The sequence below is a fragment of the Carcharhinus amblyrhynchos genome, chromosome 9 (assembly GCF_965287045.1).
Source record: "Carcharhinus amblyrhynchos chromosome 9, sCarAmb.v2.hapA, whole genome shotgun sequence".
NCBI lineage: Eukaryota > Metazoa > Chordata > Chondrichthyes > Carcharhiniformes > Carcharhinidae > Carcharhinus > Carcharhinus amblyrhynchos.
Window position 1 is genome coordinate 86,097,002 of NC_137332.1, and position 23,412 is coordinate 86,120,413.

A 23,412-nucleotide genomic window follows, 5' to 3' on the forward strand; every position below is an offset into this window, starting at 1 on the left:
CCCCTCCCTCCTTTGCCCACGCGCACATTCCCCCTCCCTCCTTCGCCCACACGCACATGGCTAGGGACCCAGGTTCGATTCCCAGCTTGGATCACTGTCTGTACGGAGTCTGCACATTCTCCCCATGATTACATGTGCTCCGGTTTCTTCCCACAGTCTGAACCATGTGCTGGTTAGGTGCACTGGCCATGCTAAATTCTCTCCCAATATACCCGAACAGGTGCTGAATTGTGGCAACTGGGGGATTTTCACTGCAGTATTAATGTAATTATATTTGTGACACTAAAAAACTTTAAACTCTTAGCTTCTCTCTGTTCCCCCCCACCCTCCCACACACATTACCTCTCTCTTCCCCCTCACTATCTCTTTCTCTTCACACATGCTCGCCCCCACATTCACTCTCACTAGCCCCACCATACATTCTCTGTCACCCCCACCCCATCTCTCTCCCCTTCATGCTTACTCTATCCTCCCTCCAGTACTGACTCAACTTGCTCAATAGCAAGCCTACAGCAGCAAACATCAGAAAGAACTGGCCTGTGATTGAAGGAGCAGCTCCATGCATATTCTGCCATTCAAACCTCCCCGTTTGACAGGTATGCATAGACAGGATTCAAGGACTGCACTGGGCCCTCAGTACAGGCTTGTTTAACATGCGGAGTTGTACCTGATGTCCTGGCCAATATTTATCCCTCAACCCACATTAATACAGATTATTTGGTCATTGCTGGTTGTGGGAGCTTGTGGTGTGCAAATTGACTGCCAGATTTCTTATAGTACAATAGAGAATACACTTCAATAAGCACTCAATTGGCTGTCAGGCACTCATGAAAGATAGGCTCTGCATTAATGGAAGGAAAGAGGCTAGCAGGGAAGCAACTTGGCTCAGCAGCAGCTAAAACTGCTGAGTCCAGTCACGCACGCACTCCTGACATGAACTGTGCCAGATGGCAGATTGATAAAGGGGTTAGTGTGTTCATAACTTAATGTCTGCCAACAGCAGGCAAATCATGATGTCAAATGTCATGCAAAACTGATTTGCTGCCAGCACTACCATTTAGGAACATCAATCTCCAGCTATTCCTTGTCTTAACATCAAACAGCTGAACAGTTAAACAGCCTGAATAGCTTTAAAAGATCATGAACTATTTACGAGATAGTTGCTGGCCAATTTCTTCTGGCTGTTGCGACAATTCGATGAATTTTAGTTCGATAGAGTTTCACAAATGTGCATGAAACGGACGGGAAATGCCATATGCTCGTGTTGATATCAAGGCTTCTTAATTATTCGCAGATATTCGGTTCATGACGCCTTCCTCTTAGCACTGGGCATGACTTGGAGACTGAGTCAACATGGCCATGTGTACAGTGGGACTGTAGTCCCACATCTCACCAATGGCCTTGATAAGCTGAGAAATCAGCTGCCATCAGGAACCCTGATCAATTGGCAGGAGCTTCGCCATGATGTTGGGAGGCAAGAACATCAGCTTGATGCTCATCATGCCAGTGGCATTTTGGTACCCGCAGCAGCTACATATAATGATGACAATCTTCCTTTCCTTTCATGTTTTAATACATTTTGTCCGTGTCTCAAAAATATGTGGGTTGTGTTTTGACTTTCACAAAGCACCATGGCCTCGTGAACTTCCTATCATGAGAAGCTACAGTTTTATGCTGCCATCTATGTTTGTGCAGACCATGGCAGTGACGTGTTCCTCGCCCTGCTTTCCACCATTAATGTTTGAGAAGATGTGTAAAGAATGGTCTGGCGAAAGGTGATAAAACAGTCTGGTTTCATCTGCACTAAATATGTCTTGTCTATATCTGCACAAAGAGACATTTTCGACTCAATCACCTATTACTGCTCCAATAATAACCACCACCCATCACATGGAAGATGATGCTGTGCCTTGTTTTCAATCAGTCCAGCCATCCTTTGCAGGTGAACTCCATGAGTCACAGCTCCTTTGCCAGAGTAACTTAACTTTCTGGCAAGATTGGAGCAGAGATTGGCATGTCCTCTGCTCATGCTGCCTTGAGCCGAGCTTCTTTGACATCAGGATAGGCAGCTGTTCTCATCCTCTTCCTTGCTGTTGAACTGCTCCAAGACATTCTCCTCGGCTTTCTGAATGGTGTACAAATACAATGGCAGAATTTTTATCCTTTCAGCTCTTAATGATATGGTTTTCCATCGCTTCATCAACTTCATAGAACCATAGAATTCCTACATTGCAGGAGGCGGCCATACGGCACATCAAAACTGCACCAACAACAATCCCACCCAGCCCCTACTTCCATAACCACACGTTTTTACCCTGCAAATCCCCCGACTCTAAGGGCAATTTTTCATGGCCAATCAACATAACCTACATGTATTTCACCTTCTCTCTGATAGACCATATTTTTAATGTTTTCATAGGTCTCAGCATACTCACAGCACATTTTGCAAGCCGCTTCACTGAGAAAGTTGAACATGCTCAAGTCCCACCAGTTAAAAGTTTATTTATTAGACACAAGAAGGCTTACGTTATCACGTGCAATGAAGTTACTGTGAAAATCCCCTAGTCGCGACACGCCAGCACCTGTTCAGGTACACTGAGGGAGAATTTAGCATGGCCAATCCACCTAACCTGTACGTCTTTGGACTGTGGGAGGAATCCAGAGTACCAGAGGAAACCCACAGACACAGGGAAAGCATGCAGACTCCGCAGTGACCCAATTAGGGAATCGAACCGGACTCCCTGGTGCTGTGAGGCAGCAGTGCTAACCACTGTGTCACTGTGCCATTTCACTCTGATTGATGCAGATCCAGGTACTTTTTAAAGGAGCTTAGGGTCTCTAGTAGCTTCATCAACTCAGACACCCACCACCCTCTGCATAAAAAAGTTCTTCATGTCCCATGTACACCTACTGACACTTACCTTGAATCTATGTCCCTCGGCTGATCACTATGCCCCTCACCTGACCACTATGTCACTCATCTGAAGAAGGAGCAGTGCTCTGAAAGCTCGTGATTTCCAAATACATCTGGTGAACTTTAACCTAGTGTTGTGAGACTCCTTACTATGTCCCCTGGTTCTAGAATTCTCCAACAAGGGAAACAATTTTTTAACCTGTCCACTATCTTTTTTCCTCATAATTTTGTATATCTTTATCAAGTCACCCCTGGGCCTTCTTTGTTCCAAGAAAAATAACCCTACCCTCTCCATAAGACCAAAGAGCAAAATTAGGCCACTTGGCCATTCTCCTGCCTTTTCCCCTTAACCCCTGATCCTCTTATTAATCAACAACCTTATCTATCTCTGCCTTAAGGACACTCAATGACCTGGCCTCCACAGCCTTCTGCTGCAAAGAGTTCCACTGATTCACCGCTCTCTGATTGAAGAAATTCCTCCTCATCTGTTTAAAAGGATCATTCCTTCAGCCTGAGACTGTGCCCTCTGCTTCTAGTTTTGCCTACAAGTGGAAACATCCTCTCCACATCCACTCTATCCAGGCCTCACAGTATCCCATAAGTTTCAATAAGATCCCCCCCCTCATTCTTCTCAACAAACCCAGACTCTTCAACTTCTGAAGACAAGTTCTTCATTCCAGGAATCATTCTTGTGAACCTCCTCTGAACCCTTTCCAAGGTCAGCACATCCTTCCTTAGATCCAGGGTCGAAAACGGCTCACAATACTCCAAATAGGGTTTGACCAAAGCCTTGCACAGCCTCAGAAGTACATCCCTACTCTTGCATTCTAGCCCTCTTGACATAAATGCATTGGTCTACCTAACTGCCAACTGAACCTGCATGATAACATTTAGAGAATCTTGAACAAGGACTCCCAAGTCCCGTTTTGCTTCTGATTTCCGAGGCATTTCCCCATTTAGAAAATAGTCTATGCCTCCATTCCTCCTTCCAAAGTGCAGTACCTCACACTTTTCCACATTGTATTCCATCTGCTACTTCTTTGCCCACTCTTCTAATCTGTCCAAGTCCTTCTGCAGCCCCCCTGCTTCCTCAATACTACCTGTCCCTCTATATATCTTTATATAGATATATAGGGGCAGCACAATGGTCAGCACTGCTGCCTCAGAGCACCAGGGACTTGGGTTTGATTCCCGGCTTTGGTGACTGTGTGCAGTTTGCACGTTCTCCCCATATTTGCGTGGGTTTCCTCCAGGTGATCCAGTTTCTGCCCACAGTCCAAAGATGTGCGCTTTAGGTGCACTGGCCAAGCTAAACTGCCCCTTAGTGTCAGGGGGACTAGCTAGTATAAATGCATGGGGTTATGGGGTTAGGGCCTGGATGGGATTGTGGTCAGTGCAGATTTAATGGCTGAATGACCTCCTTCTGCACTGTAAGATTCTATAAACTTAGCAATAGTGCCTTCGGTTCCTTCTTCCAAACTGCTAATGCACATTGTGAAAAGTTGTGGTCCCAGCACCGACCTGAGGCACACCACTAGTGACTAGCTGCCATCCTGAAAAAGACCCCTTTACCCTCACTCCCTGCCTTGAGCCAGTCAGCCAATCGTCTATCCAATCATCTTACCCTTAAACCACGGGCTCTTAACTTATTTAACAGTTTCCTACGCAGCACCTTGTCAAAGGCCTTCTGGAAATCTAAATCAATCATGTCCGCTGGTCTTCTTTTGTTTTATTATTTATTTTCATTTTATTTATTTTCTTTGTTATCTCCTCAAAGAACAGGTTTGTCAAACATCATCTCCCCCTGACGAAGCCATGCTGACTCAGTCCTATTTTTATCATGCACTTCCAAGTACAAAGAGAAAAAGGAAGCATTTGTCAAAGCTAGGGGGCTGGGAACACATGAAGCAAGTGTGGAATACAAGGAATGTAGAAAGAAACTTAAGCAAGGAGTAAAAAGGGCTAAAAGGGGTCATGAAAAAGCACTAGCCAGCAGGATTAAGGAAAATCCCAAGGCTTTTTATACATATATGAGGAGCAAGAGAGTAGCCAGGGAGAAGGTTGGCCCACTCAAGAACAAGGGAGGGAATCTATGCGTAGAGTGAGAGGAAATGGGCAAGATATTAAATGAGTACTTTGCATTAGTATTCACCAAAGAGAAGGACTTGACGGATGATGAGTCTGGGAAAGGATGTGTAGATAGTTTGAGTTATGTTGAGATCAAAAAGGAGATGGTATTGGGGTTCTTGAGAAACATTAAAGGTAGACAAGTCTCCAGGGCCTGATGGGATATACTTCAGAACATAGAACATTACAGCGCAGAACAGGCCCTTCGGCCCACGATGTTGCGCCGACCAGTTACAAAAACAATGACCCACTAGCCTATACCAATCCCTTTTCATCCATAAACCTATCCAGATATCTCTTAAACGCCCCCAAACTAGACGCATTTACAACTGCAGCAGGCAGGGCATTCCAATCCCTCACCACCCGCTGGGTAAAGAACCTACCCCTGACATCCGTCCTGTAGCTACCCCCCCTTAATTTAAAGCCATGCCCCCTCGTGCTAGCTTTCTCCATCCGAGGAAAAAGGCTATCACTATCCACCCTATCTAAACCTCTAATCATCTTATATGTTTCAATAAGATCCCCTCTTAGCCGCCTTCTTTCCAACGAAAACAACCCTAAATCCCTCAGTCTCTCCTCATAGGACCTCCCCACCATACCAGGCAACATCCTAGTAAACCTCCTCTGCACTCTCTCCAACGCCTCCACATCCTTCTTGTAATGCGGGGACCAGAACTGCACACAGTACTCCAAGTGCGGCCGCACTAGAGTAGTGTACAGTTGCAACATGACGCTGCGACTCCTAAATTCAATCCCCCTACCAATAAACGCCAAGACACCGTACGCCTTCTTAACAACCTTATCTACTTGATTCCCAACTTTCAGGGATCTATGTACACATACACCTAGATCCCTCTGTTCATCCACACTATTCAAAGTCCTCCCGTTAGCCCTATACTCGACACATCTGTTGCTCCTACCAAAGTGAATTACCTCACACTTCTCCGCATTAAATTCCATCCGCCACCTCTCAGCCCAGCTCTGCAACCTATCTAAGTCTCAAATGCTGAGAGAGGTAAGGGAGGAAATTGCTGGGGCCTTGAGAGAAATCTTTGTATTCTCACTGGCTACAGGAGAGGTCCCAGAGGATTGGAGAATAGCCAATGTTGTTCCTTTGTTTAAGAAGGATAGCAAGCATAATCCAGGTAATTACAGACCTGTGAGCCTTACATCAGCGGTAGGAAAATTATTGGAGAGGATTCTTCAAGACAAGATTTATTCCCACTTGGAAATAATTGGACGTATTAGTGAGAGGCAACATGGTTTTGTGACAAACTTGATCGAGTTTTTCAAGGAAGTGACGAAGATGATTGATGAGGATAGAGCAGTGGACTTCAGTAAGGCCTTTGACAAGATCCCTCATGGCAGATTGGTGCAGCAGGTGAAGTCACATGGGATCCGAGGTGAGCTGGCAAGGTGAATACAAAACTGGCTCAGTCAAAGAAGACAGAGGGTAGCAGTAGAAGGGTGCATTTCTGAATGGAGGGCTGTGACAAGGATCAGTGCTGGGACCTTTGGTGTTTGTAATATATATATATAAATGATTTGGAGGAAAATGTAACTGGATTGATTAGTAAGTTTGCACTCAAAGGTTGGTGGATTTGCGGATAGCGATGAAGACCAGAGGATATAGCAGGATATAGATCAGTTGGAGACTTGGGCGGAGAGATGGCAGATGGAGTTTAATCTGGACAAATGTGAGGTAATGCATTTTGGAAGGTCTAATATAGATAGGAAGTATACAATAAGTGGCAGAACCCTTAAGAGTATTAATAGCAAAGGGATCTGAGTGTACAGGTACACAGGTCACTGAAAGTGACAGTGCAGATGAAGAGGGTAGTCAAGAAGACATAAAAGGCATGCTTGCCTTCATCAGCCGGGGGACAGTTTAAAAATGGGCAGCTTTCTGGATTCTTTGTTAGGCTGAGCTTGGAATATAGTGTTCAATTCTGGTCGCCACACTACCAGAAGGATGTGGAGGCTTTGGAGAGAGTACAGAAAAGACTTACAGGATGTTGCCTGGTATGGAAGAGAAGAGAATGAGGAGAGGTTGGAGAAACTTGGTTTGTTCTCACTGGAGCGATGGAGGTTGAGGGGAGACCTGATAGAAATCTACAAGATTATGAGAGGCATGGACAGAGTGGGTAGTAAGAAGCTTTTACCCAAAGTGGATGAGTCAATTACTAGGGGGCATAGATTTAAGGTGCAAGGGGCAAGGCTGAAAGATGTACGAGGCAGATTCTTTTTTTTCTTACACAGAGTAATGAATGCCTGGAACTCATTGCCGGGGGAGGTAGTGGAAGCAGATACGGTAGTGACTTTTAAGGGGCGTCTTGACAAATACATGAATAGGATGGGAATAGAGGGATATGGTTCCCGGAAAGGTAGGGGAGATGAGTTAAGTCGGGTAGCATGATCGGTGCAGGCTTGGAGGGCCAAAGGGCCTGTTCCTGTGCTGTAATTTACTTTGTTCTTTGTACTCCGCGATCTCATCTTTAATAACGGACTCTAAAATCTTGCCAATGAAAGAGGTCAGGCTAACCGGCCTATAATTTCCCACTGGCTCCCTCCCTTCTTAAATCATGGTGTTACATTAGCTACTTTCTAGTCCTTTGGGGCTCTCAAAAGAACAGGATATGGCACTCGACTCACTGAGCGACAGTTCTGATGCGCCACAGTGAAAAACCTCCTCAGAAGACAAACACGGGACACAGTGGACAGAGTACCCTTCGTTGTCCAGTACTTCCCCGGAGCGAGAAGCTACGACATCTCTCCGGAGTTTTCAACATGTCATTTGTTTCTTATTAGTTCTCCAGCCTCATTTTTCAGTGGTCCAATGTCTTATTTTTTGCCTCTCTTACCTTTTATATATTGAAAACAACTCTTCCTATCTTCTTTTGTATTACTAGCTAGCTTACACTTATATTTCATCTTCTCCCCCCTTATTGCTTTTTTAGTTGTCCTCAGTTCGTTTTTAAAGTCTTCTCAATCCTCTGGCTTCCCGTTAATCCTCGCCACTTTATATGTTTTTTCTTTTGCTTCTACGCTGTCCTATTTCTCTCGTCAGCCATGGATGCCTCACCCTCCCCTTAGCATGAATTTCTGTTTTGCCTCCTGAATAACCCCAAAAAATTCCTGCCATCGCTATTCCACAGTCTTCCCTGCTAGGCTCCTTTTCCAATCAACTCTGGCCAGCTCCTTCCTCATGTCTTTGTAGTTACCTTTATTTAACTGTAATACCGTTACATCTGATTCCAGCTTCTCCCTCTCAAACTTCTATCATATTGTGGTCACTGCTCCCTAAGGGTTCCTTCACCTCAAGTTCCCTAATCAAGTCTGCCTCATTACACATCACCAAATCCAGAATTGCCTGTTCCCTAGTAAGCTCTAAAAAAAAAGCTGCTGTAAAAAAAACAATCATCTCTTAGACATAGCACAAATTCCTTGTCTTGGGATCCACCTGCATATTGAAGACCCCATGATTATTGTAATATTGCCTTTTTTATATGCCTTTTCTATCTCCTGACAGATTTTCTGCCCCACATCCTGACTACTGCTAGGGGGCCTGTACATAACTCCCATCAGGATCTTTTTACCTTTGCGATTTCTGAACTCTACCCACAGGGATTCTATGCCTCTGATCCTATATCACTTCTTGCTATCAATTTAACGTAATTCCTTACTAACAATGCAACTCCATCCCTTTTGCCCAACTGCATGCCATTTTGATAGGACACATATCCTTGGATATTTAGATCCCAGCCCTGATCCCCTTGCTGCCACGTCTCTGTGATGCCCACATCATACTGGCAACGTGCGCAACAAGCTCATTTACCTTGTTCCATATACTGTGCGCATTTAGGTACAACACCTTCAGTCCTGCATTGATCACCTCCCTTCTCATACTTGTCACCCTTTATGTTTTGCCTGAGGTTAGATTCCTGCCACCTCCCATACTCTTTGTTCTATTATGTGGTCTTGAAACTTTATTAATCTTTCCTGAGCCCTGGGTCCTTTAACTAATTGAAAGTCCTCATCATTAATGTGCACTTCTCCCCCTCCTTTAACTTTGATTTGGGCAGGCACGGTAGCATAGTGGTTAGCACTGCTGCTTCACAACGCCAGGAACTCGGATTCAATTCCTGGCATGGGTCACTGTGTGGAGTTTGCATCTTCTCCCTGTGTCTGCATGGGTTTCCTTTGGGTGTTCTGGTTTCCTCCCACATTCTGAAAAATGTGCTGGTTAGGTGCATTTACCTGAACAGGTGCTGCTGAACTGTGACGACTAGGGGAATTTCACAGTAACTTCATTGCCGTGTTAATGTAAACCTTATGACTAATAAACAAACTTTAATTTTTTTTAGCTCTCCATACAACTGAACCCTCTGCCCCACTATTTATTTTAAAGCCCTAGTTACATGATTCGCCAGGACTCTGGTCCCAGCACTTTTCAGATCAAGACTATCCCGTCAGAACAGGTCCCCTCTTCCCCAATACTGGTGCCAATGTCCCGTGAATTCAAACCCATTCCTCCCACATCAATCTTTGAGCCACACATTTACCTCCTTAATCTTCCTGGCCCTGTGCCAATTAGCTGATGGCTCAGATAGTAATCCAGAGATTATTAATTTTTTGATTCTGCTTTTTAATTTAGCTCCTAGCTGTTTATATTCCCTTTGCAGAACCTTTGTTTGTACTCTATCCAATCTCTCCTCATTGCCACATTTTTAGTCCTAGCAACTTTCTTATAAACCATCTCTCTGCACTCTCTCCAGACCAACTATGTCCTTCCTGTAACACGGTGACCAGAACTGCAACAATACTCCAGTTCTGGCCTCACTAGTGTTTTATACAATTCCAACATTATATTCTTATTTTAATCTATACCTCTGCCAATGAACGAGAGCATTCCAAATGCCTTCTTTACAACACTGTCTACTTAAATTGCAGCTTTTAGGGAGCGGTATCCTTGTACGCCAAGATCTCTCACTTCATCTACCCTTCTGAAAAATTAGCTGGTTAGGTGCATTCATAGTATATGCCCATTCATTGTGTATTCCCTTTCACTGTTTTGACCTTCCTAAATGCTTACCTCACACTTCTCCATGTTAAAATCCATCTGCCACTCTACCACCCACTCCATCAACCCACTGATATAGTTTTGCAGATTATAGCTATTGTCTCCAGTATCCACTACTCAGTCAATCTTTGTGTCATCTACAAATTTACCAATCGTGTCCCCCCGCGCTCATGTCCAAATTCTTAATTTATAACAAAAACATCGAGGGTCCCAATATCAAGCCCTATGGAACACAAAACAACTTTCCATTTGTAACAGCATCCATTGACCTTGTTACTAAGCCAATTTTGATCCAGTTTGCCACATAATGGGCTTTTATATTTTTGAACCATTTGCCACGTGGGATCTTGTCAAATGCCTTGTTAAAATCCATGTACGCAACAAACACTACATTACCTTCATCAACCCTTCTTGTCACTTCCTCAAAGAATTCAATCAAGTTTGTGATGCAAGACCTTCATTTAACAAATCCTTACTAATCATTCCTGACAAATCCATATCTTTCAACGCAACAGTTAATCATGAGGGGAAAACAAAATCCAGGAAGGGGCTATTACTTAAATTAAAACAAAATAATTTCAATGGAAATTTTGAGAAATAACAATAAATTGAACCTACTGCAGCAATGCTCAACCTCAGCAAGTAAAGCGAATCAAATGTTGAAATGTATTACAGACATTTTGTGGGATGTGGATGTTGCTGGCTAGAACAGCATTTTTGAACTATCCCTTCTTGTCCTCGAGGTGGTGGAGGGTTGCCTTCTTGAATCGCTGTAGTGCCTGCGGTACACTCACAGTGCTGTTAGGCCATCATACCATATTATTAATCATTGGTGTGTCAGCACTTACATTACCACACACAGTCCTGGTCAATTCACTACAGGAGGGATCTTGCAGCTATTGAACGAATAAAGATAGCTACTGGAACAATTTAGGGGAAGAAGGGATTGGATTGTAAATAACAATTAAATAAATTCAGCATTTTCTCACTGAAAAATAGAAGGTTAAAAGGTGATAAATGATTGCTAGATCATATCAGTAAAGAAATGGGCTAGATAATGTTGACCATGACAAGTTCTTTCACCTTTTCCAGAACCACATCACACAGCTCTCAGCCTCACCCACCCCCCAACATACACACACACAAAGTTATGCTACCATTGGACCATCGCAACACTCACCCAACCCCCTGACAGTCAGACAGCTCCCCCTCTGGGATTGGACCCACTTGGGGAATCAGACGTCATTCCCACCGTGGGAGTCAGGGTTCAGATCCACAAGATCCTGTAGCCTCCTCCTGTGTACTCCATGTTTGACAACAAGGCAAGCCCAGTAATCCATCTAATTATCCAGTGGGGAACCAGGGCACCATGGAGTTAAAACCCAGACTCCCACACACTAATAGACCTCCTCTGTAAAAACCCACATTATTTCAGTGAGCAAGCATTCAGTCTATGGAATAGCCTTCCTTGGTGCAAGAGGTTAGTACTGATCCATTCAAATATAGATGAGATTTCTTTCAGAAAATAAGCCAGGCTCCATACATGAAGAATTCAAAACATGACACAGAATCATAGAACGTTTACAGGACAGAAAGAGGCCACTTGTCCCACAGTGTCTGTGTCAGCCAAAAAGTAAGCTACCCAACTAATCTCACTTTCTGCCACTCGGTATGTAGCCTTGCAGGTTACAGCACTTGAGGTGCATATCCAGACACCTTTTAAATTAAATGACTTACAACTTGGGAAAATCAAAGCAAAAGATGTAGATTGGGAGTGGATGGAGGGGGGAATATCAAAAATAAAAGCTGTAAAATAAAAACTTTGCTATTGTGATGGAGGTGGTCAATTATACCAAGACAGACATGATTTATTCCACTGTTACAGATGGAGTTACCTGTGAGTTGGGCTGCTTCCGCTCCTCATTTTTGCCTGGTGACTCGCTCCTCGCTCTGTGGCGCTCAGGGACAGTGCAAACAACACTGCCAGATGGGCTAAATCTGATTAAGCAAATATAGTAATAATGGATAGTTTAATCCATGCCAATATTGGGGAATAAAATACATGGTCAGGACAATGAGACAAAAGACTAATACATGTTATTTACACCAGTGAAAGTGTATTCCTAAATGAGGAAGTGTTCTCACTAGATTGGAAATATAAGACATAACGCTTTGCTGCAACAATTAACCAATTCAGACAGTGATGTTCTTTCGCATTGCTTATGGCGAGTTGTGCTGTTTTATATGCTTACGCCATCTATTATTCTGTCATGGAGCATGGTTTTGAATTCCTGTGCAGCTTTAGGGCTGCAAGTTGACTCATCAGTCGTGGGTTGATTGGCTGATCCTTGTTTAATTGGAGAGACCCTAGCTCCTTTATATGATTCACTCCTCTTACTCAAAGCTTATTGCTTGGATTTATAGGATAACTGAAGGTGGTAAGGAAGGGACAGCAAGGTGGCACAGTGGTTAGCATAGCTGCCTCACAGTGCCAGGGACCTGGATTCAATTCTGGCCTCGGATCACTGCCTATGTGGAGTTTGCACATTCTCCCTGTGTCTGTGTGGGTTTCCTCTGGGTGCCCCAGTTTCCTCCCACAGTCCAAAGGTGGCCACGATAAATTGCCCCTTAGTGTCAGGGGGATTGGCAGGGTAAATATGCAGGGTTGCGGAGATAAGGCCTGCAGTGGGATAGTTGTTAGTGCAGGCTTATTAGGCCGAATGGCCTCCCTTTGTATTGTAGGGATCCTATGAAGTTACCAAATGAAGATGCTACTTTCCACCTGTTTCTGGCAACGCATTCCAGATCAGCATAATCCCAGCTTTCCCTCTCTGCTCCTGCACACTCCCCGCTCCTCCCCCAGTCAGCACAATCCCAATCCCCACCGGTCAGCACAATCCCAATCCCAACCCCAACCCCCACCGGTCAGCACAATCCCAACAGCCCCACCCCCACCATCCCCCTTTCTATCTGCACAATCCCAAACAACACCCCTGCCCCGTCTATCGGCACAGTTCCAACCCCTCCATTTATCAACACAATCCCAGCACTCCCCGAGACTATCAACACAATCCCAACCTCACCCCCATCTATCAACACAATCCCAATCCCCTGTCTATGGGTGCAATCCCAGCTCCCTGCTGTCTGTCAGCACCTATATGAGGAAGCTCGCTGTACCTGTCTATCTCGCTGAAGCTGCTGGAGGGTCTCGAGATCTTGCCACCAGAGGCAGTGGTGGGATAGACCTCCTGGACCAGTGAGCTGTGCCCAGCGCTGTCAATGACCATGGCTGTCACCTCCTCTGCGCTGCTGCCATCCTCCCCGGATGGCTGGTTTTCGGACATGATCCATTCGTCCGGAGTCTCTGTCTTGATCCGCATGCCACCGATCTGCCGGATGGTCTCTGGGCTGCGATCGCCACTGACTCCTGTCTCCACATACCACTGGCCAACACGGTCGATTCTCACCAACCTCTCATCACCACCACTGCTCCCTAGTTCGTCTGGCAAAGGACTCCTGCGGCCAAACCCAGAGGGTGCCCGACTGCGACGGATGTTGGGGGTGGAGACGTTGCCAATGCGGGACTGGACTGGACGCTTTGGGCCATCCTGATTCAGCCCTGCCTCCACTTCCGAGACGTCAATTCGGAAATGAATGCCATCGAGGATCTGAGTGCATTTGTCGATTATGTATTGCATCTGGAGGAAGCTGGCAGCTGTCAGGTAGCTGATGATATCGGCCACCTGCAGGCACAGCTTGCCTGTGTAACAGAAAGCCAAGAGGCGCTCGAACACCGCGGGACTCTTGATGACGGAGATGGAGACGGCACTCATCTCACCCAGGGACATGTGGTCGCGGAAGTAGGGCGAACTGGCAGCCAGCACTGCTTTGTGGGCCCGGAATGATTTCCCCTGAACATCGACCACGATGTCACAGAGCCGGCCTTGCATCCTCAGCTGGTTGAGCTGCGCCAGCACGGAGCTGCTGAAATCCGGCACCTCCAGCTGGATGCTGCCATCCTTCTCCATGGTTCTTAGTACAGCTCAAGTGCTCCTACAGGGTAGAAGAAGCAGAGTGTTACCAAAGGAGACCACTGTTTACTCACACTGTACAAACATCACCGTACTATGGTTAACAGCATCTTCGAGCTCTTACATAGCAGCTCTCAGAGTTCACAAGCGTATAGGCCAGTGTGACCAAGGGAGCAGTGCACGAGGGCCAGTCCAACCGAGGGATACAATTATGGCCAAGGGCAACTTTGAGCAAGGGAACAGGGCTCATGCTAAGTCTGACTGAATGATCAGGGGCTGAAGACAATGCTGAAGATGGGATAGAGAACAAAGGAAGGAGACAAAAGGGATCTGTGTCAGAGGGACAGACTGAACCAGGGAGCCAGAGAATCTGAGACAAGAACACATTGAAGAGCACAGTGAGACACTGGTCCCAGTCTCCTTACAATCAGTGATGACTGAGTTTATATAGGAGGAGCTGGGCAAGGGGAGAGCAGAGCTGATAAATCAAAGTCTTCTGTCACTGTCCTACCCATTCAAAACATGCTCAGCTCGACTGATATTCACCAGCCACCCCATCCAAACTACCTCTAAGATGCACGAGGCACTTGATCCCAGTCGCCCATTGCCCATTCCCCCTCAGCCCAATTGCTGAATTATTCACTCTCTGGCACTCGACATCTTTCGGTACTGCAATCTTCACCTTTCGCTCCCTTTGTTCGCCAATCTCCCACCCATGACCATCCACATGACCATCACGTGTTCTCTCTAATCCCATGCTTCCCACCATTGACACCTTCAGTACCTCTTATTACTCACCCCCCCTTTTCCAAAACCACTTTCTTCTGAATCCATCCCAATGTCACTTTCCATTACACTTTGAAACACCTTGGTACGTTCTATTTTATTATAAGGTGAGTTGCACTTTTACTATAACAATCACAGCTCAAAGTTGCTGCAGTATTCAGACAGAAGCCTTGCTGTAACAACTGAGTGCACTCCCCAGTGCAGGCCAGGACAATACAGACATCAACCCAGTGAGTGAGTAAACGCCTTCCCCAGTGCAAGGTAGATCAGCTTTAATTTGTGGCCTGCAGTGAACCTAGTGAGCTCTGCTAGGGTGGCAGTTGGGATGCTACATTGGTCTTTAGGCCATGACTATGCCACACAATGTGGGAGCAATGTGTGAGACAGTTCGAAGGCAGATGTCATACTGAATAAAGAACGTTGCAAGTTTCCTGCTGCCTCACAACCTGCACACTCAGTCATCCCACCATCTCAGAGCATGCCAAACTCACCGATTACCAGGCAATTGTGCCACAATGCAACAATCCTGTTTCGCAGAACATGCAACAACACTCCAGCACAGCGCTGCTGTACAGCACAGCCATTACGGTGTCTCAGTCTACAAAGAAACAGAGAAGAACCTGTAAGATCAACATGTACACAACTCAAGAAAATTCATAATTTATTAAAACACAAAGTTGACCTTCCTAAAGGTTTTGATTCCTTTATTTTTCTGCAAATCTGTGTTCAATACAGGGTTTTTATTTTGCAAAATAGGAACAATAGGCTCTAAGATCACCTGGTTATTTCATGGCAATCAAGTGGGTCCCTGAATCCACTCCCCACAATGGCCAAGATTAATGTGTGCAAAGATCCCTGCCATGGCTGGGTGCCCTAACCACAGGTAATCCTGAATGAACTCAGATTTTGCACCATGTTGATCTCCCATGCCAATATACAGAACAATACTGTGTTGCAGTCGTGTGCCAGTATCCAGAACCACAGTGTTGATTTGCGGAGATTACCCACTCGTGCCAGTATTGAGAATTACACCATGTCGATTCAATATGCCAGTACCCAAAGCGACACGGTGTCAATCTCCCATGCCAGTATACAGAACTACACTGAGATCTCACGTGGCAGTGTCCAGAACAAAACTGCATCAATCTTCTGCAGAGATTACAAGGATCTACACTGTGTTGATGTCTTGTAGAATCGAACTATGTCAACTTCCTGGGACAGTTTTCAGAACTATTCCATACTGATCTCTGTGGAACTGACCAAGTCGATTACCTGTGATTGTCAATTTCCTGTAGAACTACAACTCAGTTTCCTGTGCCTGTCAATCTCTTGCTGAACTACACCATGTCAATTTCCTGTACTACACCATGTCAATTTGTAGCAGTTTTCCGAACTATACCATGTCAATTTTTGTGACTGTTGATTTGTAAAACTGCTCCATGTCAATCTCCTGTCAAACCGCAAAACATCAAACTCATGTCAAGCTACGTCATGTCAATCAATTGTCGAACTACACCATGTCGATCCCATCGAACTACACATCAACCTCCTGGAGAACTACACCATGTTGACCTCTCGATTGACACCGTGTTGACCTCTTTTCAAACTACACCACGTTGCCCTCCTGTAGGCTACACAATGCCGATCTCCTGTTGCACTACAACGTCATTCCCCTGTTGAATTCTTATAGACTATGCCACATCAATCTCCAAAAGACTACAGTCACAGCTCCAGGGTCCTGGGTTCAATTCCCGGCTCGGGTCACTGTCTGTGGAGTTTGCACATTCTCCTCGTGTCTGCATGGGTTTCCTCCGGGTACTCCAGTTTCCTCCCACAGTCCAAAGATGTGCAGGTTAAGTTGATTGACCATGCTAAGAAATTGCCCCTTAGTGTCCAGGGATGTGTAGGTTAGTGGGATTAGTGGGTATAATATGTAGGGATATAGGAGTAGGACCTGGGTGGGATTGTGTTTGGTGCAGACTTGATGGGCCAAAGGGCCTCTTTCTGCACTGTAGGGCTCTATGATTCTATGATCATGTCGATCTCCCAGAGAACTACATCATGCCAATCTCCTGTCGATTGACACCATGTCGATCCCCCGTAGAATTACACCATGTCAATCTTCTGTGACAGTTTTCAGAACTACACCATGTTGATTTCCTGTGACGTTTTCCAGAACTACACCATATCAATCTGCTGTGACTGTTTTCAGAATTATACCATGCATACCTCCTGCAGAACTACACCACATCAATCTACTGTAACAGTTATCAGAACTGCACTAAGCCTCATGTAGAACTACACCACGTCGATTCCCTGAACGATACCACATCAATCTATCGAACTACACCATGTTGATCTCCTATTGACTACATTATTTTGATCACCTGGAGAACGACAGCATGTCGAATTTCTGTGACATTTTCCTGAACTACACCATATCAATCTGCTGTGATCGTTTTCAGAATTATACCAAGTGCATCGCCTGCAGAACTACACCAGGTCAATTTACTGTGACAGTTTCCAGAACTACACCATGTCGGCCGATTCCCCGCCGAGCGACGGCAGTCTGATCCCCCGCCAAGCGACGGCAGGCCCATCTTCAAAAGACTGCACCATGTCAATCCCCTGTAGGATTACATCATCTCTATCTCCTGCAACAGTTTCCAGAACTACATCATGTTCATTTCCTGTAGTACTGCTTCATGTTGATTTTCTGTAGAAAAACACCATGTCAAATTCCTGTGACATTTTCCAGAACTACACCATATCAATTGGCTGTGACCGTTTTCAGATTTAAACCATGTGTATCTCCTGCAGAACTACACCAGGTCAATCTATTAGGACAGTTTTCAGAACTGCACTATCTAAATCTCCTGTAGGACCACATCACGTCGATCTTCCGGATGACGCACTGCCAACCTCCAACAGACGACACGCTGCCAACCTCTTGTTGAGCTACATAATGCTGATCTCCTGTTGAACTGTAACATGCCGTTCCCCTGTCGAACGACATCATGTGAATCTCCTATGTACTATGCCATATCAGTCTCCAAAAGACTGCACCATGTCAATTACCTAGAGAACTACATCATGTTGATCGCCTGTAGATCTACACCATGTCAATTTCGTGAGTTTTCAGAATTACACCATGTTGATTTCCTGTAAAATGATACCATGTCGAATTCCTGTGCCATTTTCCAAAACTACATTCCTATCAATCTGCTGTGACTGTTTCCAGAATTATACCATGTTCCTGTAGAACACCAGGTCAATCTACTGTGAGTTTCCAGAACTGCACTAAATCTTCTGCAGACCATGTCAATCCCCTGTCAAATTACATCATGTCAACCTGATCCCACTCACCTGATGAAGGAACAGTTCTCCAAAAGCTTGTGATACCAAATAAACCTGCTGGATTTTAACCTGGTGTTATGCTTCTTACTGCGCCCACCCCAGTCCAACGCCGGCATCTCCACATCATGCCGATCCCCAATAGACTACACCATGCCAATCCCCAATAGATTACACCATGCTGATCTCCTGTCGAACTACACCATGCTGATCTCCTGTTGGACTGCAATGTGTTGTTCCCCTGTCAAACTACACTATGTCAATCTCCTATTGACTATGCCAATGTTGACCTCCTGTATAATTAATACCCTGTAGAATTACACCACGTCAATCTCCTGTGAAAGCTTTCAGAATTATACCACGTTGATTTCCTGCAGTACTGATTTTCTGTACAGCTACACAATTTCAAATTCCTGTGACATTTTCCAGAACTACACCTTATTAATCTGCTGTGACCATTTTCAGAATTATACCATATGAATCTCCTGCTGAACTACACCAAGTCAATCTATTTGACAGTTATCAGAACTGCACTATCTAAACCCCCTGTCAAACGGCCCCCACGATCACCTATGAGTTTTCAGAATTACACCATGTCGATTTCCTGTAGTACTGCACCATGTCGAATTCATGTGACATTTTCCAGAACTACACATCAATCTGCAGTGACCGCTTTCAGAATTACACCATGTGCATCTCCTGCAGAACTACACCAGGTCAATTTACTGTGACAGTTTCCAGAATAGTGGTAGCTAAATCTCCTGTAGACCGCACGTCGATCTCCTGTGACAGTTTTCAGAACTACACGATACTCATGTTTGTGCAGCGTAGTTTGAATTCAATTTGATTGATTATCACGCTCAACCCTGAAAGCATGTGTTGGGTAGATCAAAACTAGCAATGGTATTTTTGGAAATTGCTATTGATAAAAGGTGTTGCTTTGACTTCATTATCCAGATACAATCCATCTCAGGCTCATGTCACACATAAATGTTATGATGTTACCCCGCACTCTGTCACTTCTGTTCACTTCTCAGAATTGTGAACCATGTGAAATTTCTGCTCCTCCTATAGTTTCAGGCATGCAAGCATTTTGGAAATTTAGCTACATCTTAAGATTAAACACATGTTCCCATGAACTTCCATATCCTCTAAATTAAACATAGTCATGTCTCAGCATTGATTCAGGATTTATCTGCCAAGGAATCATTACAGAACAAAAGTTTATTTCCAAATTCACAAGGCAGCAAAAGTCAGGAAAGACAATATGGCCCACAGGCAGGAGTGTGGACACCGGTATTGAAATATAGGGTCTGACACAGACTTGACATTGTATTTCATATCCTGTTTGTCTTTTTCACTAAAGCCACAGACACACAGCTAATATTTTCATCATTCAAACACAGTTGCATATGGTCATCATATAGCTTATTCCCAACCTCTGACAGTGATTTCTCAACCTAGCTGCTCAGCATCTCTCTCCTCAGATATTACAATTCCCTTCCTTGACTCATCACTGAACCGACCCCACGGAACTCACCAATAATTGCACTTAATAACATGGAGAACAGAGTGTGCTTTGATAATATCCACAAAGCACACCCTGGGGAGTTAGCTCTTCTTGGCTGCATTCATAAAGGGGGGTGGGGGTTCCCATAGGGACCCCTCATGGGTGAGGTGATCCAACGGGTCACACCGCATGGAGGAGGGCTTTCTACATACACCCACTCCTGTAGGAAAGTCTGTTAGGCCACAGCCCTGGGAAGGTGCTCCATTAGGCCACAAAAGGGCAGGGGATTTCTCCCTTTTATAGCAATGCCCACAACAGGGGGAGGGGGCTCACACCTTGGGCACACCCACAATGGGGAATGGCACGCACAGCCACACTCTGAGGAGGGGTTCACTTGAGCACACCAACAGGGGGGAGGTTCTACTTTATACCACACCCCCCAGTGGAGGGATCCCCGTCACCCGCGCACCCTCCCAGTGGGGGTGTCTCCATCAGCTGCACCTCTCCCCCCCCCGTGGAGGGGCCCCCATCACCCACAACCCCCCCCTCAGTGGAAGGGTCCCCATGTCAGCTATGCACCACCCTCCCCCCCCCCCGGTGGAGGGGTCCCAAAGGCCACACCTCCTGGTGGGGTGGGGGCCCCATGGGGACCCTTCATGGGGGAGGTGTTCCAGAAGGTCACACCCCGTGGAGGGGGGCTTTCTACATAGTCCACCCCTCTGTGGGTGGGCCGCCGTTAGGCCTCACCCCTGGGGAGGTGCTCAGTTAGGCCACACCCAGGTCCCTGCGTCTCAGAGGTCCCTTCATTATCCCAGCCTTCCCTTCCCCCCCCCCCTCCACCACCCCCCTGCTCTGCGCCGCCCCGAGCTCGGGCTGAGAGTGGCTGTTGTCCGCCCAGGGCCTGCAGGCGGAGCTGCTTGGAGGGTGTGTGAGTCCCGCTGGCCGGGTTCCCTCCCTCTCTCTCGCACTCACCCTCCTCGCGGCTCCCTCTGTGACCGGACACTGGCCGCCCAGGCGCCCCGCAGCGCGCATGCGCCCTTCGCGCGGAGCCCGGGACACGTCGCTTCCGGTCGCGAGCGGAAATGCCATCAGCAGGACTACAGCTCCCAGAGTACACACCGCAGAGCCTCCGGTGTGGGGAGGGCGGAGGGCTTCGTGTTGTGGAGCGGATTAGATGGCAGGATCGTACTTGTTCACAACTGGTTGATCTCCTCCACTAGTCCTACCGGGCGCAGGCTCACAAACGGAGCTTTTCAGAGTTCGGCATTTTGACGCAAGTGGCATGCCTGCGCGCTGCCCGCAATGCTCCCTGGGAGTTGTAGTTACCCACCTCTTCAGCTCCGACTCTGATTGGCCGCCTGGGAGGAAGCGGGAAAACTACAGTTCCCAGAATCCCGTGCAACAGCCTTTTTTCCGCCGGATGCCAGTTTCCACAGACAGCGCCGCAAGCAGGTCAACCAGGGTATTGGCACTGGCAAAGTGCTCAGCAATAACAAAGTCTTGTCGTTCTTATGTTTCATTCCCAATAATCAGGATACTTGATTCATTGGCAGGAAACGGAAAAAAAATGAAAACGAAAACAAAATAATGTATATGTCGGAGATCTTGAATAAAAACGGAAAATACTAGAAAAACCGTAGCAGCTGTGGAGAGAGAAACAGTTAACATTTCGAGTCCAATATATCTAATATGTCCATAGTTTTAAAAAATCCACAGCTTCAAGATGGCATGGTTGGCCAGTATTTATTAAAGATGAGGGACACATAGCAAACAACTTCATTTCAGATTAGGTATCTTCATGTGGCATCCCTTTGCTGGTGGCTGATGTGGCGCTGGCAAAGTGCTCTTAGAAGTAATCTTAGGAACCTTAGAGAAACAGTTTATGCCACAAGTGCCACATATGAAACCACTGAGTGTTGTTGTGGGTTGTTGTTTTCAGTGTCTGTTGCCAAGCTGCTGTAGCCACTGACTGTTGTCATAGTGCACACCAGCCCACAGGAGGTTTCAGTTAGTGATGCCATAATCAATGTCTGCGGCATCTTGTCAAGCTTGCCAACATCCTTGGTACGGAGCACTTTTTTAAAAAAAGCAATTTTATTCATTCATGGGACATAGGCGTCACTGGCTGCCCTGCCCATCCCTAGTTGTCCTAGGGCAGTTGAGAGTCAACTACATTGCTGTAGCTCTGGAGTCACGTGTAGGCCAGACTGGGTAAGGATAGCAGATTTCCTTTTCTAAAGAACATTAGTGAACCTGATGGGTTTTTCCTGACCACTGACAATGGTTTCATGGCCATCAGTAGATTCTTAATTCCAGATTTGTTTTTATTGAACTCATATTCCACCATCTGCTCTAGTGGCATTCAAACCCAGGTTCCCAGAACATTAGCTGAGTTTCTGGATTAATAGTCTAGCAATAATATCACAAGGCCACAACCTCCACTGGCTGCCTGGCTCCAGCTACCTCATCATATGGAAAATCCTAGGGTACACAACCATCTTCCAGCCTGAGAACATGCCCAAACCAACAAAACTGACACTGCTTAATGAGGACTAACAAACCTGGGAGCTCTGCCTTGGCGAGAACTGCAACACTTGAACTTTGTGACCTGCCAGGATATACCCATGATGTACCACAGATAGTAAAGGTGGAAATCGTTGAACTTCTTAATAGCTGTAAATAATTCATTTCTAACAGCTATACAATACAGTGCTAACAACACAGGCCTTATAAACCATCAGCTTGGTCCTGTGTGTCAGCTTGATGTTATTCCATGCATGCTTCACAAATGGACCAAAGGTGGAAGCTGAATTCCCTGAATGTGTATCAGGTTCTTTGGCGTGGACCTGACATGGCAGAATTTACTAGCCCTTTTCAGCAGGTTGTTTTGTTCATGCTGTATGTCTTGTAGGCTTTGCTTTTTTACTTCAATAACAGATGTCATCCCGATTGAGTAAGTCCCCAGTGAATGCTTCTTGTGGGTTCCACCGTCACCAACTGATGTTTATGTTGCTTCACAGATAAGTGAGCTCAGTGTCTTCCAACAGAATGGCCTCCCAGCAACTGCCCTGACACGCTCCTTAAGAACTTTATATGTTTTAATGAAACCATCCCTCATTCTGCTAAACTCCAGGGAATATAGGCAAGTATGATCATCATATTGGATCTCTTCTCCCAGGAAAGACATAGCAAAGGAAGACAACAGAAGGGCTTCAAGGATGTGCAGGAAGGCAACATGAAGAAATGCAACATCGACATCAGCTCCTGGGAAACTATTGTTAAGAATTGGGGAATATTAAGACCAAAATCAAAATGAAACAATGGATAAAAGGACATAAAACAGGGAGTTGATTAGAGACATGTATCTGGAGAAATGGTGAGATATGAACTAGCCTATTGGTGCAAAAACAAATGTTTATATATGTGACTAGAGAAAACAATGGGGCAATAGAAGGAGTAACTTCAATGTGGAGAGATAAGGAAATTTGACACTCACCTGCCAAAAGCCGAATCCACACAGTAGATAACAACAAAAGAAAAGAAACAGAATAAGTGTAGAGCACTAACTGAGGGACAGGAAGAGACATGACAAACATCAGAACTGCAGCAG

General features: G+C 45.7%; 1 protein-coding gene across 1 annotated transcript in view; it reads right to left on the reverse strand.

The window, feature by feature from the left end:
- Positions 1 to 20,854, reverse strand: part of zbtb37 (zinc finger and BTB domain containing 37) — a 27,518-nt gene extending 6,664 nt beyond the window's left edge. Inside the window, exons 1-4 of the mRNA XM_080196041.1 lie at positions 20,775 to 20,854; positions 15,430 to 15,536; positions 13,299 to 14,174; positions 12,017 to 12,119 (exon numbers count right to left, since the gene is read on the reverse strand). Coding sequence (XP_080052167.1) covers positions 12,017 to 12,119; positions 13,299 to 14,149 — 954 coding nt within the window. The 5' untranslated portion in view covers positions 14,150 to 14,174; positions 15,430 to 15,536; positions 20,775 to 20,854. The remainder of the gene's footprint in view (positions 1 to 12,016; positions 12,120 to 13,298; positions 14,175 to 15,429; positions 15,537 to 20,774) is intronic.
- Between the last annotated feature and the right edge of the window lie 2,558 nt (positions 20,855 to 23,412).